This window comes from Anabrus simplex, chromosome 4 (genome assembly GCF_040414725.1).
Source record: "Anabrus simplex isolate iqAnaSimp1 chromosome 4, ASM4041472v1, whole genome shotgun sequence".
Classification (NCBI taxonomy): domain Eukaryota; kingdom Metazoa; phylum Arthropoda; class Insecta; order Orthoptera; family Tettigoniidae; genus Anabrus; species Anabrus simplex.
Window position 1 is genome coordinate 416,723,866 of NC_090268.1, and position 18,269 is coordinate 416,742,134.

The following is an 18,269-nucleotide window of genomic DNA, read 5'->3' on the forward strand; positions in this document are numbered from 1 at the left end:
ATGCAGAGTGAGGTAGAGGGGGTAGTGTGATTTAGAATTAAAATGGGAACAGACGGACAGGAGGTAATTTGTCTGGCCCTATTATACAATCATCCTAAAATTCAGTTTGTAAAAATACATTTTTTTGAGGAATTGATTGAAGAAATAAACAGGGTTAAACGGCTGTATGTGGAAGATGGAATGATTTTAATGGGGGATTGGAATGCAAGAGTGAGCAACAGCGTACGAGATTATGGGAGAGAGGATACCGAAGTTAGAGGGTGCAGAATAAGGAGTAAAGCCACAGATATAAATAGTTATGGAGTAAGGCTGTTAGAGATATGTGCTATAGAAAATTTATATATTTTAAATGTATGGCTGAAGGGAGATAGTCAGGGGAACTGACGTACATCACATCGAATGGAGGGAGTGTAGTAGGTATAGGAATAAGCACGGAGATAGCGTTATGGAGAATGATAAGTTTTGAGGTGGTAGAATGTGGGCCAACAGAACACATGCCCATTAAGATAATTTTTTTTGCTATTGGCTTTACGTCGCACCGACACAGATATGTCTTATGGCGACGATGGGACGGGAAAGGGCTAGGAGTGGGAAGGAATCGGCCGTGGCCTCAATTAAGGTACAGCCCCAGCATTTGCCTGGTATGAAAATGGGAAACCACGGAAAACCATCTTTAGGGCTGCCGACAGTGGGGTTCGAACCCACTATCTCCCGAATACTGGATACTGACCGCACTTTAGCGACTGCAGCTATCGAGCTTGGTCATTAAGGTAAAACTAAGAGGTAAGGATGATGAATAGAGGAGAGAGGTAGGAAAAATAAGGGAGAGGTATAAGAAGGAGGGATGGAAGTATATCTGGAACGATACTACGCGAGTAAAAATGAGTTTACAGCTAAAAGAGAGGAGAGATATCTTAAGAGTAGAAACTGAAAGGGCGTTGGAAGGAAATGACATGGATAAGGTGCTAAAATTAATAAAACTCCCCGTATGGGCTCTGGGAAAGAAAGTGAAGGTAAGATAAGGGAGAAATAATAACAGAGTCACGGGGTGGTTTGATGAAGACTGTAGGATGAAACGAGAGGTTGTAATGACAGCTCTAGCGGAGTTTAAGAAGGGAGAGGAACAAGAGAAAAGGGAGGAATATTTTGCTAAATTAAGAAGAGATTACAAGGAGTTATTGAACGAGAAAGAAAAGGCTGGAAAGAGGCGGAAGTAGAAAGAATAAACGGATATTGCAAAGAGAAGAGATTTAAGAGGATTTAGGAATCTATAAATAAGATAAAGAGAGCGAGACCAATGGGTAAGAAGACAGATATAGGGGGAAATGAGTGGGTAGGAGACTTTATAGGTCTCTTAGGAGGAGGAGAAAACTGTCCTGAGGAAATGGGCAAGATATATATTGTAAGAGAATTAGAAGTAGCAATTCAGATACTAGATGAAGAGATAACAAGCAAGGAAGTAATTTGGGTGTTAGGAAAGGTAAGAACAAATGCAGCAGGAGGTATGGAAGGAAGTGGGGGCCAATAAACCGATGTTGAAAGTGGTGGTTAAATTTTTTAACAGGATGTTGGAAACGGCGCAATATCCTAATGAGTGGAGAAGAGGGGTATTATATCCCATTTATAATAAAGGGGCTAGAAGTGATCCTAATAATTACAGAAGACACTCCTTGACTCTTTGTCGAAGGTGTATACAGGCATCTTAGCGAATAGGATTAAGAATTGGGCAGAGCAGTATGGGAGGATATCGGAGTATCAGAATGGGTTTAGGAAAGGAAGAAACACGGTGGATAATGTGTGGATTGTAGATACTTTGATCACGAAGTATTTGAGGATGGCAGGGATGAAATTATATGTAGCAGCGATTGATTTAGAAAAAAGCCTTTAATGCAGTGAGTCGGAAGGCGCTATTACTAGATTAAGGGAGATAGGGCTATCGAAGGAAATGAGGGCGGCAGTAGAAGTAATATATGAGAAAGTACTGGTGACGAATTAATTACAGGCGGGAGGGATGAGTAAGTGTATTGAGACGAAGCGGTGGGTGAGGCAAAGATGTAAGCTATCACCGATATTATTTTTATTGTTTATAAATAATATTTTAGAGAGACATGAAGGAGAGAGGTGGCCATGTCCTTGGATAGGGAAGTTGGAGGTACCGGGCCTGCTATTTGCAGATGATCTATTGATTTTGGCACTAACAGCAAGTGGGTTGCAAAGAGGGTTAGACGAGGTAGTTGAGTATACTAGAAGATGGTCGCTCGGAGTAAATGTAAGGAAGACGCAAATAATGGTATGTAGGAAAAGGAGAGGCAGGAAATAAAAAGGAAGTCTGGATGGTAGAGCAGGAAGAAATCAGACCTGAAAAAACTAGATTATTCAGGTATAATAATTAGTAATAAGGGATTATGGAAAGAACAATCTAGGAGGGCCAAATTAAAGGGAAGGAGAGCACTTGCAGCAGTGGGGGTATTAGAAAACAAATTCCCTGGTATAAAGTATAAAATTCAGAAAATGGTGTTCCAGTCACTGGTGAAAGGCAAAGCGTTATTTAGTGTAGAAGTATGGGGATTGGAGGAGAGTAGGAAAGAACTAAACCAGGTGGTGTTAACAAGATTATGATGGGCCTTCCAAACTGCACTGCAAATGTGGGAACTAGGTTAGTGTGTAAAGAATCGATGGAAATTACGATAGATAAGAGGGTGATTAAGTACTGCATATTATTGGAAGAAAGGAGGGGAGTTACTACAAGAAGCGTATAGGTTTCAGAAAAGTATGGAGAACGAAGGATACTGGGTGAATAAGTGTAAGAAAGGTTACAAAATTTAGGGTTGGGGAGTTAGGGTGCGCGGGATGGGGGGAGAGGAAAGAATGGGCATGGAAAAGGGTAAAGGGAAGATTATTAGATGTAGGAAGACAGCGTTTAATAATGGAATGTAGGGAGAGACTCGCTATCAGTATTAAACAAATTGGTGGAAATAAAGAACCCGAAAAAGGAGTTTGAGGGCAGAAGAAATAAAAGAGGATTATATTGGTGGGTAATGGGAGTTCCGAAAAATGGGTAGGACGAGAAAATAAGGATAGATGTATTTTGTGTGGGGAGGGTTGGTCGGACCTGCATAAATTTAACCAATGCAGAGCCTTAGAAGAGATTAAAAAGAAACTGCTGAATAAGAAAGAGTTGGAAAAGGTAGAAAAGTGTTATAAGATGACAGCATGGTTGTGTAGAGAGTGGGAGAGAGGAACAAATATATCAAAATATTTAAATGCAGTTAGAGCTAGATTTTAAAATAAATTGAGCGAATAACAGGAAGAATGGAGAGAGCGAAAATAGGACAATAAAAGAGAAGAGAGATAAGATAGAAAGAAGAGGAAATGGAAGGAACAAAGAGCAGGGAGGGTTGGAGCTATGTTTTAAACAGGTGGTAGGAGGTGAGAGAAGCAGGGAGAAATGAGTAGGAAGGTAGGAGATAGGCGAAATGGCGAGTTGAATCTGGAAATGGAGTCTTCAGAGAAAGAGGTAGTGAGATTTAGATGAACGAGGGAATCACCTTGCCCAGAGGAATGGTTATCCGCCCTGAGCAGGATGCTTCTAAGTAGAACGAGAGAGTTGTATTAGATATAAGGATCTGTACTATGAAGTGATTGTTATTGTATAGTGTAATGCAGTAGTGTAGTGAATTCAAGGAGGAACGATTGGCATAGAGTTAGTGTAAATGGGAGTAAGAGTGAGTGGGAGAGGATGAATTATTGTATATCTAGAGTAGTGACTAGGGAGATGGATTGAGCAAGACTTCGATGAATGGGGGAGAGCATCTTGCTCAGAGGAATCGTTATCCACCCTGAGCAAGATGATGGTCGGTAGATTGAATGCTATATTATATATAATGTATATATACAAAGAGATTTGTATATATTGGTATTTGAATGTATTAAGAGACGAGCAGGTAATATCTAGATAGGGGTGATGGTGAAATACTTTGTTAAAAGTAGGAATCAAGTAGGAGAAAGAAGGCTGAGAGAGTAACTGTAAAGAGGTTGTATAAATTTTAAATATATGGTGCTGTTTAAGGAAATGAGCAATTAGTGAATGGATTGTAGAGTATAAGACGTAAATAATGTGGAAGAACTGTTTGAAAATGGTGTAAACTAGTAGAGTAGTAAGGAAACTATTGGTATGTTTGTAACGTCGGTGTTGTGAACTGTGGAGAGAGGACGAGGTATGGTGTATGTGTATCTAGAGTAGTTGAATAGAATGATGGATTGAGCAAGACTCTGATGAATGTGGAAGAACATCTTGCCCAGAGGAATGGTTATCCGCCCTGAGCAAGATGATGGTCAGTAGAATGAGTGTTGTATTATATAGTAGGTAGATATTATGAGAAGAGATTTGTATATGTTGGTAATGGAATGTATTAAGAGACGAACAGGTAATATCTTGATCGGGGGGATGGTGAAAGACTTTGTAATATGTAGAAATTAGGCAGGAGAAGGAAGGCTGAGACAGTAAATGTAAAGACGTGTACAAATATTAAATTTATGGCGCAGTTTAAGAAAATGAACAATTAGTATGTGGATTGCAGGGTATAAGATGTAAATAATGTGGAAGAACTGTACGAAGATATCTAGAACACTAGGTGAGGGAGTAGAAAGGAGTATGTAAGTGAGAAAGAGCAGTCTGGAAGATACGTGATGGGTAGTGCGAGATATAAGAGGTGAAAGGGTGGGTTGAGACTGACCCACCCCATGGTAAAAACGATTAAGCATGTCAGCATGTGGGGAAAGGGGGAGAAGCAAGGAAGGATGCTGGCAATGTAAAGAAATTTGAGTCGTATACAACAGGCTGGGCAGAAGATAAGAATGTGACGGGTCACACGATGGACTGGCTTCCACCTCATGTGGTCTATCACGCAAAGAATGAGAGGAAAACACATTGTGAGCAAGTTGCCCTTGGTTTCCGGTATCTGACCACATGAGGCGGGGCTGGTCGTGGTGTCTACTGGTTAGACGGGCAGTTTTCCTTACCAGGGGAGATACCACGACCAGCCAGTTCTTTTAATTTAGTTTTAGGCAGTAGAATAAGCTAGTTAGGATGTTAGTGTAACTTGTAGTAGTTAAGGTAGCGTCTTACACGTGGTGCTGGATATCCTCGCATGTGTGGGATGCTACAGAGTAGATTTAATAGATTGTAAATTTAGACATAGAGGCAGTAGTGGCTTGTTATCTCTATCACCCTAACCTATGGTATGTACTATGGTGGAAGTAAAGATACCGTATGTATGTATGTATGTATGTATGTATGTATGTATGTACGTACGTACTTAAATGTTATAAAAGAGAGGAGAAACAATAGATGCTGTCACTGTTTAAGACTGAATGACACACGGTGTGGATCGTAGGCGTAGGTCGGTAGCATTAGCACAACGGAAATACGGGGCATGTGCCTCCATAGACAATAGAAAGTAAATATCAGGCTCATCGCGAGCAAGTTGTGAGGGTAACTAGCTCCTCGAAGTTAGGAAGATTACTTTAATCGACAAATACAATAATCGCAAGTGCAGTAAGTGTAAGCAGAAAAAATAGACTAATACTCTGAGCTAAATGTGTTAGAGACAGTAAAATCTAACCTGCAAGTGGACATATCGATGGATGACATCGATCGCTGTCATAGATTGGGACCTCTACGCAGATCAGCTGCGGAAGTCGTGACCTCGGGAAACAGGCCGATTATAGTTAAATTCGTCCAGTTTCATGTTCGCGATCGTGTCTGGCGCAATAAGAAACACTTCAAAGTTACCCAACTGTTGGTTACGGAGTCATTGACTGTTACAAGAAAAGATCTATTAAATCGAGCCCGAGACTAGCTCGGAATGCGCAACGTTTGTGATAATGTTTTGTACATATGATATCATATCATATGTCGTGTAATAATTAGGTATCTTAAATCCATTTAATGCAATACTTAGACTCGCGAATACTACAATTTTACAAGGACTGATCGATCTGCACTTCTTTTGTTTTTAAGGTTACAACAAATACAGTTCACAATAAAACATGACCAACATCAAAACATCAAATATCCCGACATTCTCCCACCGTGCAATTTTCAGTCATTCAACAAATTAGCAACAGTCAGTCATTACAGAAACCGTGCAGATCGCTTCACCACTCTTCCACATCTAGTACGGTCTACCTCTAAGTCTGCCTCTCTCTTCGAGGCATCAATTTTGTGTTCGGTCTCTTCAACTGATGACAGGGAACATTCTAACGGGATCAGACGTTGAACAGGTCGCATGACTACTCCTCTCTTCGTACGAAGCCTCACAACTCTTACACGACCGTCCTTCCCAGGTAACAGATCTTCGATAATGCCCAGCAGCCACTCTAGTTTATTACGATTGTCCACCTCAATGAGCACAACATCTCCCTTGCTAAATTTGTCATGCTGCTTCTGTTTCAATTGAAGTTGGCCAAGGTACTCCTTTCGAAATCTCTGACGAAGTTCATTTCTCAATAGCAGTCGATAGGCTGCTCTCTTCCTCAGTTGAGGTCCACCCATCGCATCCAGATCCGGTACACCTATCTCATGGGCCTCTTGCAGAAACACCGCTGGTGTGATTGGTCTCAAGTCATCAGGATTTTCTGTATCTGCAGTCAAGGGTCGGCTATTGATAACTGCCTCACACTCGCATAAAACAGTCATTAATTGTTCACATGTCAGGGAAGATTTTTCCAGAACTTTACGAAGCATGTCTTTCAACAGTCCGATCAATCTCTCCCACCAACCACCCCACCACGAGGCTGTGGGAGGGTTAAATTTCCATGCAATTCTTTGAATGCTACAATAAGACTCCATCTGCTGCCAGTTAAGCTTAGCCATCATGTTACTCGCACCTCTAAAATTTGTTCCGTTGTCACTATAAATCGTCGAAGCCCTTCCTCTACGTGATATAAATCTTCGTAGTCCTTGAAGAAAAGGGTCTGTAGATAGCGATGCGAGCAGTTCCAAATGTATTGCTCGGTACACAGCGCATGTGAACAAACATACCCACATCTTCTGATTACCTCTCACAATCAACGGGCCGGCCAAGTCAACAACAACTACTTCGAAAATCTTGGCATCTCTCACGCGATCGTGAGGTAGAGGTAGAGTAGAAACCATTAGTCTCTCTTATATCTCTTGCAAATAACACATTTTCGCACACATGATATCACGACTCTTCTTCCATTCAAGATCCAGAATCTTTCTCTGAGATTACCCAACGGAGTCTGTGGGCCTACATGACAATTCTGAACATGAGTACCATGAATAAGTCGTTGAACAGCAGGGTGATCTCCCGGCAAGACAGCGGGCTGACGAAGCTCAAATTTATCCTCCCTCTCTGATACTCTCGTATTCACCCGCAAAATACCATGTTCGTCCAGGATTGGTACAACTGAAATCAGCTTTTGATCCTCAGGTCCTCGAAAACTCTCATTTTGGATAAGTTTAATAACTGTTCTTTCTCAGTCTTCCAATTCTGAACAACTCAGCTCTCCACTTTTCCTCCTTTTAGACTTGCAGTTAAAAATAAACCGTTTGATCCAACCAATCAATCTCACTATCTTGTGAAATCGAGAAAAATATTTGTAGTACCAGTCTGACCTTAATGGATCTTCTGTGACGACGAGGCTTGTGGCAGTCTTTCTTCTTTCGTGCATAATTTCATCTCCATTTCTGGCGCTGCAATCTGAAGCCATTCTTCCGCTGGAAGGTACAACCAGGATGGCCCCTCCCACCATGTGGAGGTTATAAGTTCTCTTGTCCCACATCCTCGAGTAGGCAGATCAGCAGGATTCACTGTACCAGGCACATGCCTCCAAGATTCCTTTTGAGTCAGTTGTCTTATTTCCCAAACCCTGTTCTCAGCGAAGACTGACCAAAGGATCTCACGCTGTATCCATGTCAAGACTGTCGTAGAATATGTCCACAAGTAAACTGACTCAGCGTCAAAATCTTTTCTCACAGTTGACAACAATCGAGCACTTATTGTTGCTTCCATCAGCTCGAGTCGAGGAATGGTCGGCCGGGGTAAAGGAGCTACTCTTGATTTTGCTTGAAGGAGCTGGACGTAAACTCCTGACTCCGTATGCGTACGTAAAAATACCGCTGCGGCATATGCATCTCGACTCACATCGCAGAAGACGTGAAGGCTACGTTCTATATATACCTCAGGGAATTTTCTGGGGATCTCCTACTGATGTAATTCTCGAAGTTCACAAAGCCATTTTCCAAATGTGGTTATCATTTCCAAAGGTATTTCCGTGTCCCAAGAGACCTCATTTATTTTCTGTAGTAAAAGCTTCGGCAGCAGTATAATGGGCACCGAAAATCCTATCGGATCATAAATCCGATGGACAGTAGACAGCACTATCCTTTCAGTTATCTTCTCTTGTGAAATATTTTCCACAGGCTCACACTTCAAACGAAGCACATCCTCCTTGCGATTCCACATTATTCCAAGGACGGGTGACAACTTACAATCATCTTCATGCAAAGGATCAGTGCTCTCCCAACCTCTGAGCTAAAACTTGTGTTGGGAAAAAACCTCTTGAGCAGTACTGGCAAATAGTTCCAGCTCCTCCTCATTTGAGACACTTGTCACACAATTATCAACATAAAAACTGTCCTTAAGCTGTCTAATAATACCAACAGTCACTTTATTTTCATCTTGAGCATTATGCAGGGCTTGGTCTAGAAGGTGGTCAATCACCGCTGCCAGTAAAAAAGGGCTCGATGTCACTCCAGAAACTATTCGATTGTGCCTATAGGTTTTCACTTCTTCCTTGCCCCACAGGAATCTCAAAAAAATCTCTATCTTCTGGTGCTATTGAAATTTTGCAGAAACCCCTCACGGATATCAGCAATAACCCCAACTGACTTCTTTCGGAACTGTAGGAGGAGAGAAGGAATTCGTTTGATGAGATTGGAACCCTTTTCTAGACAATCGTTGAGGGAAGGATTCTTACCTCTTCTCGTGGAAGCATCAAAGACTGGCCTCACTGGTGTTGTTGCAGAATTCTTGACGACAGCTCGATGAGGAAGATAATGCCCACAGATTCCAGCCTGATCACCCGGAATTTCTTCTATTATCCCTTCATCAAGCCAGCCTTGAAAAACTTCTATTCTTCTAAGAGCCCGTTGTTGTCAAGCTTTCTCTTTGTAATTTCTAGCCGCTTTTCTGCTGTCTCATATATGATGGAAGTCGAACTTCGTACCTACCATCTTCTTTTATCTGTACGGTCTTCTTCCAGTTGACATTTCTTATTTTCAGTGATAGGATCTTCTATCCCCAAAATGTCCAGTTCCCACAGGTCATTCACTTTCTCTATATTCAGCAGAATAGGTGTCGCTTCCCTCACATCACAACCTGAGCGCTGCTTTCTGCTGAATACCGTCCACCCTAATGTAGTCAACATTGCCGTCAAATCTCCCACTATTCTACGCTCATTCAAGAGAATTGACCCTAGGAAATCTGCTCCGATAAGGATCTCTATTTCTTTATCTCTCCCCACATCTAGGTGTGACAGTCCCAGTTTCATCACGTGTTCTGCTGTAAGGCGAGGAACATGACTGCAAATAACAGGCTGGCTAAGAGCAGTCAGTCTCAACTGATTAGAATTATCAAGATTCTGAGGAACAAGTTCAAATGCACGATGTTCTACAGGAGACCCAGTAATACCCCCAAACACAGCATGGCTCATACTCACTTTTCTAATCTCCTGAAGACCTAGTCTCTCTGCCAGTTCTTCTTTCACGTAAGAACGCTGCGAAGCAGAGTCCAGAAGGACACGCACAAATTCCTGATTATATCCATGCACTATTTTAACCAAGACAGTTTGAAGATAGATACACGAGGAATTAATGCAGAAATTAGTTACTGACGTAGACTGAGGTGAAGCCTGCGACTCTTTCTCAACTTTTCTGTCTGAAAGATCACACATGGCCGGATAATGTTGCCGCTTACATACATTGCAGGAGAGGCGAGCATAACATTTTCTTGCAACATGCCCAACCTTGAAGCACTTGAAGCATGCACCGTTCTGGGAGAGTCTAGCTTTCTTTTCTTCGAGAGTCATATTTTTTACCTGCTGGCATTGCGATGATGCATGAGTCTCTACTTTACAGAAAGCACATGCATTTACCTACACCACTAGTGTAAACTAAACCTTGAGCAGTTGGAACATCAGATTTTCTCAAAGGTTTTGATGTTTGAGCTTTACCCACACTAATATCACTGATCTTCCTAGTTAGCTGCAAGTATTCTTCATTTTCTACTTCAGATTTCAGAAATTCTAACAGTCCTTTGAGCTTTTCTTGTGACCCAGCTTCTTGCATATTATCACCTCTCCTCTGCCATACACGGATCAATTCATCAGTCAAACAAGACTCCACGAGAGGAAATAATAATGGAGCATAGTTGTCAGTAGTTAGACCCATTGGTTCTAGCGACCTAACATTAACATCAATTCGATCATACAACACTGACAGGGAAGGTTTTGCAGTCACTCTTACGTAAATCTCTATTAATAAATCCTTTCGACCATAACGTGTTTTTAACAACTGAACAGCTTTACTATAATTTTCAGGAATATGTGGAAAACTATTCACAAGCTCATAAGCCCTTGTCCCAGGAGTCATAGTTTCTCTTAGATAGAGAAATTTTCTGCATCATCGAGCTCGCTACTTTCGTGTATTCGTTTGAACTGTGCCCAAAATGATAACCACTGCTTAATATCTCCCGAGAACTTCACAAGCGATAACTTCGGCAATTTACTAACCAATTTGCTAGTCTGAGAAACACTCGAACTTATGGAAGAAGCATCACACGTTATTTGACATTCATTGAATTTCTCGTACTTACATTTCACTGTTGTCCACTTATCTCGATATGATTCGACTTCTTCATACTCCACAGCTACATCTTCGTCCGTGCCTTCATTGGTATGCCAAGCTTCATGGATTCTCTCATCGAGTGTAAACAGTCGATCGGCCTTATCTTCGAGTACCTTAAAACTGGTGAAAACATCTTCCTGCGTCACATTTTCCTCAGCAATCTTGTTCTGGAATATGTTAAACGCTCTTGTAAATAAACGGTGTAACTATGTTCTTTCTTTCAATAATACATTTAAAGCAGCCATGTCTTTACGTCGGTCGAAATCGAAAGGTGTACCGCGAAGCAAGTTTTCTCTTATTTTACCTTCATAGGATAATTACACGGCCAGAACTCTCCAGTCGCGGTCGCCAGATGATAATGTTTTGTACATATCATATCATATCATATCATATCATATCATATCATATCATATCATATCATATCATATCATATCATATCATATCATATCATATCATATCATATCATATCATATCATATCATATCATATCATATCATATCATATCATATCATATCATATCATATCATATCATATCATATCATATCATATCATATCATATCATATCATATCATATCATATCATATCATATCATATCATATCATATCATATCATATCATATCATATCATATCATATGTCGTGTAATAATTAGGTATCTTAAATCCATTTAATGCAATACTTAGACTCGCGAATACTACAATTTTACAAGGACTGATCGATCTGTACTTCTTTTGTTTTTAAGGTTACAATAAATACCGTTCCCAATAAAACATGACCAACATCAAAACATCAAATATCCCGACAGTTTGGACTCAGGAAGGAAGAATCATAGTTGTAGGAAAAAACAAAAACACATTTACAGTGACCACTAAAGCGGAACTAAACGCTGTTATTTCAGGTCTAGGTGACAAGTAGAGTAGCGTACATGACTCATGATGGATTTACGTTTTAATTATAAGTGGTTTTATTATAAATTTAGTGTGAGTGAATGTTTAAATGATTCAAGTGGCTTACGCATACAAGAGGAAACCATAGTAAGTTGTCCTTTGTTTATTTTTGATTATGGCTAACACAGGTAGTAATGTAGCTTTCTCCCTGGGCAGGGTAAACGACCACCACCTTGATACTGAACCCTCCTACCCTTCTCTTTCCCTGACTCCTCACCCCGCCCGCAGTCACCTGGAGAGAGAATTCTCGTCCTTTCCCCGCTCATTATTTTGTGCTCATGTCAATGCTCAGTTTATAATTGCCCATCACACTGAACTGAAAGCTATTTTTGAAGGAAGCATGGTGAAAGTTGTAGCGATTAGTGAGAGTTAGTTGAAGGACTCGGTCCCTCTAAACACGGTAAATACAGAATGATTTAATGCAGTTTTTCACAATAGACCGAGGCGCCGTGGAGGAAGAGTAGCTCTATACTACAAAAACCATTTAACGGGAAAGATTATACAAACTTCGACATTATCTACTGACACCTTAACTGAATATATGGTTGTTGAACTATCTGTTGATAAGACTAAAGTACTTATTGGAGTTGTTTACAAACCACCAAAACCAGGAAACTTCACCGACTTCGAAGAAAATTTACTAAGACTCATACCTACCTACGAACATGTACTCATATATGGCGACTTTAACACAAACCTGTTTATAGACTCCATTGAAGCAAATCGTTTACGGAACATATTGACCTCTTGTAACATGTCAGTATTGCCACTTAACCCTATTCACCACGTGCATACGGCTAGCGGATCCTCACACACTCTAATAGATTTACTCATCACAAACAATCCTCAGAAAATACTAAAACACGGACAAACTTCTGTACCAGGTATATCCTAACACGATCTCATATATTTAGCTTATTCTTCGAAAGTTCCCAAAACAAAGCCGAAGTGGATAACCTATAGAGACATGACAAGTTAAATCCTCAACAATTAATACAAGACGCTATTCTCTGCCCGTTGGACGAAATACTCCACTTGACTGACAATGACGAAAAAGTAAAGAGGTTTAACACATTATTGTTGGGATTATATAACAAACACGTACCTAAACTTACTGCTAGGGTGACTCGCAAAGCTGATCCATGGTTATCAAATTACATTAAGTCCGCAATGGCTTAACGTGATGCACTATACAGATGTTACAAAGCAGACATTATCAACTGACGTTTTTGAAAAGTACCGTGTGCTTAGAAATAGAGTTAAACAAATAATCAGAAACAAAAATATGCGTACTTCTAACAATTAGCCAGTAACATGACCACAAAAAGTACCTGGCAACAACTCAGATCCGTAGGTATTGGGAGGCAAACTACAAACTCCAATACGCATGACATAAATCCAGATGAATTAAATGCCCACTTTAATAGAGAAATAGTTAGTAGCCATCCTCATATTATACAAAAAACAATAAATTATCTTCAATCTATTCCATTACCACAACGGCCTTTGTTCAAATTTCGTAAAGTAAATGAAACTGATGTAAGGAGAAAACTAACATCAATCAAATCACAAGCAATCGGAGTGGACGACATCCCGATATCCTTCGTCGTTACCTTGATAGATGTAGTATTGCCATATTTAACCCACATATGTAACTCATGTCTTTCGTAAGGTTAATTCCCAACTGTTTGGAAGGATGCTTTCATTTCTCCAGTACCAAAAAAATCTCTAACAAATTCTCCATCTGACTATACTATACTTTTTTCACTTTCGAAATTCTTAGAAAATCTCATGCATGAACAACTGCTCCAATATTTGACGCACCATTCGTTACTTGATTACTTCTAATCTGGATTTTAAAAAGGATATAGTACATCTACTGCTCTTCTAAAAATTTCGTATGACGTAAGAAAAGCAATGGATGAACGTAAAGTGACCGTGGTCATTCTCCTAGACTTCAGCAGTGCTTTTGACACTATCAGTACGGACATATTAATAGCGAAATTGCATTTCTTCCATCTTAGCCACGCTGCTCTCAATTTGTTCTCTTCCTACCTCCTTAACCGACGACAGTGTGTTATCGTGGATGAAAAGCGAACGGAGTGGAAGTACAAAGTTAATGGTGTGCCGCAAGGTTCTATACTCTGCCCCCTGTTATTTATTTTCTATTTGAATGACATCTCTTCTAAGTTGGAAAAACTGCAACTACCATCTCTATGCCGACGACATTCAAATTTACTGCCCCACAAAAGTGAATGACATAAATGCAGCTATTGAAAATATGAACCGAAACTTAGAGCAGATCAGCTGTTATGCAGCAGAGAATTCTCTCTCCATCAACCCAACGAAAACACAAGCTATCATACTAGGGCAGAGAAAACTGCTCACCCATTTACACAGTCTACAACTTCCAGTTACTCAACTAAATGGCGTTGCTATCCCATTCTGTAAATCAGTAAAAAGCCTTGGAGTCACTATAAATGAAACTTTGAACTGGGATGAGCATGTCACTAATGTATGCAGGAAACTTCATTCATCACTTCATCCCCTTAAGTTTCACCAGACCGTATTATCTCTCAACTTAAAAATAAGACTGGTTCAAACACTGATACTTCCAATTCTTAACTATTGTGATGTTGTGTTGCTGGATGCTACCAGTGAACAAAATAGGAAACTGCAGATAGCTTAAACTCCTGCATTAGATTTATTTTTTCATTTAATTTTGCCTCGCATGTATCCCCTTTTTATGCACAACTTTCTTGGTTAAAAGTAGAGCAGCAGAGAAATCAGCATGTATCCACCCTTATCTATCGACTCTTGACTAAAATATACATGAATATCTCTCCAGTAACTTCCGTTTTCTATCTTCCTTTCATGATTGTGACACGCGTTCTGGGTCAACAATTGAAATACCTCCACATCATACATCTGCCTTCAGTAATTCTTTCCTTGTGTCGGGCGCTAGAATATGGAATGCTTTACCCCTGAAGTTAGAAATTGTTCCTCATTAATTACCTTCAAAAGGTAGTCTAAAGATTTCCTCTTGAATACGTAGGCTATATTATGTAGTTAAGTGTGAATGCGTGAGTGAATGTCTTGAGTAAATAGTTCCCAAAAGTTTACATTAATTACTGTTATATTATATGAATTCCACGTAGAGTAGTTAATATTGAATTAATTTTGTTCATTTTAGACTTAGGATGTAGATCTTTTAGTTTTAGTCTGTATTGTTATGTTACTATAATATATTCTGTGTGTTGAGTTTGAATATTAAGGTTGTATTAATTATCGAGCCGCATAATGTGGTTAAGTGTAAGAGAGTGCCAAGAGCCCTAACGTCGCCACAAATAAAGACATAATAATAATAATAATAATAATAATAATAATAATAATAATAATAATAATAATAATAAATGCAGTAAACAATAAAACGCGATTTTCCGACGAAACTACATCTTCCTCCAAACGTGATCTTCCAACGGAAAGGGACTTCTCCATAGAACGAGCCATTCAAGCAGACGAAACCAACCATGAACTACAGCACGGAGTCGAATCAAGGGTCTGCAACCATGGAAATAAATAGTGCAGTGATGCACTAATTTATGCAGCCGGCCTGGATATAGGAGCTAAAGACGCAAAGAGAACAGATAAGTTTGAACATATTTTTTAGCATGGGATAGGCATAGGCTGAATTCGCTGTAATTGTAAAAAAATGTCTAATAATGCCTTCTGGCGAGCTTATATGTAATTATTAATAGGTTTAGGACCTATGCATGCGTTATTCTGTGTCTCTAACTTTTCCTCCGTTATATTTGGTTCTCAGCGAATTACATAGTAGGGTTTGTTTCACGATTATATTATTTTAGGCTTACTCCTGTCTTATGATTTGAGGAAGTTCAGATGTTAAGGTAAAGGAAATAAGGACGAAGGAGCCCTATACTTATCGGATTGGGAGATTACTAACGGGAGTGACAGGCAACCTAAGGATACTCTTTGCATGCTATGTTACAGTTAAGGCATGAGATTTCCAGCTGTGCAGTGAGAGCACTTGGCGTTGTGTCCCCATCGTTCAATTCAGCTGGTCGTTCTCACTACAGATTTCTGTGGATAACATACTGTTGAAGCCACACCACTATTTAGACACCAGACATCCTCCAGCTGATCGCTCTCGTCAGATCTGTGTGGGTCACCTACTGTAGGAGCCACACCACTATATAGTCACCACCTCCTTAAGATGAACGTTCTCACTACAGATCTGTGTGAGTCACTTGCTGTAGAAGCCACACCACTATATAGACACCAACTCCTTCAGCTGGTCTCTCTGGTTACAGATCTGTGTGAGTCACCTACTGTAGGAGCCACACCACTATATAGTCACCACCTCCTTAAGATGAACGTTCTCACTACAGATCTGTGTGAGTCACTTGCTGTAGAAGCCACACCACTATATAGACACCAACTCCTTCAGCTGGTCTCTCTGGTTACAGATCTGTGTGAGTCACCTACTGTAGGAGCCACACCACTATATAGTCACCACCTCCTTAAGATGAACGTTCTCACTACAGATCTGTGTGAGTCACTTGCTGTAGAAGCCACACCACTATATAGACACCAACTCCTTCAGCTGGTCTCTCTGGTTACAGATCTGTGTGAGTCACCTACTGTAGGAGCCACACCACTATATAGTCACCACCCCCTTAAGATGGTCGTTCTCACTACAGATCTGTGTGAGTCACTTGCTGTAGAAGCCACACCACTATATAGACACCAACTCCTTCAGCTGGTCTCTCTCGTTACAGATCTGTGTGAGTCACTTGCTGTAGAAGCCACACCACTATATAGACACCGCCTCCCTCAGCTGATCGCTCTCGTTACAGATCTGTGTGAGTCACCTACTGTAGGAGCCACACCACTATATAGTCACCACCTCCTTAAGATGGTCGTTCTCACTAAAGATCTGTGTGATTCACTTCGCTTTATAAACACAACATCCTTCATCTGGTAATTCTCACTACAGATCTGTATGAGTCACTTGCTGTAGGAGTCGTAACGAGTGTTGACAACTAAAACAATGCAATTTGTTTTCTCCGTTTTCCAGATCCTTGCTCACCGTATTGAAATGGAGGTTCTTGCTGAGGTCGCATACAATGATTATCTTCAAGATGGCCAGGTGGTGTTTCCAAACATGAAGACGCCTACTATGAAGTTGATGGCAAAACGAATCCAAAGTTTAGATGAATAGTACATGAAGTATTTAGTAAATAGTTGTTCCAAAAACGATTAGCTAATAAAATAAAAAGTCACAGTGGTTATCCTTAATGTCCTGTACTGATCCTTTTTTCATTTCTAACCTGTTCCGAGAATAGCTGGTTTTTGCCTCAAGCGCGCACGCGGTTATGACATTACCTTTCTCCCTAGAAGGTAAAGGTAAATTCTAGAAAAGGAAAGACTAAAAGAATAGAAATGAAACGATATTTTACTGGCAGTTGTGCACAAACCTGGGCGTGGAGTTTTAGTTCTGACATTTTATGATTGTTGGTGCGTTGTGCTTGAGTATGCCAGTGAGTGCTAGAAGTTTCTTCTGTCGTTGACTCGAGTTTAAATCACAATAAATATTGAACGAGTTAGTCGAACTCAACTTAAAATATACAAACAATTATTATTCCCTTCATTTCTATGTTCAGGGGATCGGAGGAAGAACCTATTTATCGACCTCCTATGGACGAACCTTCACTTTAAAAACATGTGCAATTCTTTCGGCAACCGATTGTAACCAAATTCTAACACAACATGGCTGCAAGTGCGTTCAGCAAGCGTATAAATTATAGAATTTTTATGAATTGTTATCGCTTTAGTGAAAGAAGTGAGTGTTGTTTGTTCAACATTATGTTTTTTGATCGTCTAAATGTTCATTTCGACCACTTTCCGAGCCCGACTCTCAGGGAAATGTTATGCGGGTTCTAAAAGTGGGAACTACATTTGCTTCATATCGACTTGCGAGAGTAAATGTGTCTTAATTAGGGCAGAAGTTACTCTGGCTAGTAACAAAATAACGATGCCGTTCTTCTCTTATCATCTCGATCTGACGTGTCTTTCATTTAAATTAAAATCATATTTTATAATAGCCCTTCTTGAAGATTTTCAATTGTAGGGAAAGTAATTATGATACGCTTTAGATGTAGTTTCTTTTACCACAAAATAATTCTCATTCCGGTAGTTAAGTTTCGACTGTAAATACGACAGAAAAGCAGATTAGATATCTAGTCGTACATTTAAATATACAAGAACACAGCATTTAATATCAGCTGGATATACGTACCTTGTACAGTGTGAAAGTTATAGTGTGCGGTGATAACTTAAGTGGGGGAGTAGTAAGGGAAGGAAGGTTTTTC

At 40.0% G+C, this 18,269-nt stretch overlaps 1 protein-coding gene across 1 annotated transcript in view; it reads left to right on the forward strand.

The window, feature by feature from the left end:
• The window catches only part of LOC136872782 (uncharacterized), a 46,956-nt gene extending 29,760 nt beyond the window's left edge, over positions 1 to 17,196 (forward strand). The window contains exon 4 of the mRNA XM_067146624.2: positions 16,976 to 17,196. Within this exon, the coding sequence (XP_067002725.2) occupies positions 16,976 to 17,119 (144 nt within the window). The 3' untranslated portion in view covers positions 17,120 to 17,196. The remainder of the gene's footprint in view (positions 1 to 16,975) is intronic.
• Positions 17,197 to 18,269: the final 1,073 nt, after the last annotated feature.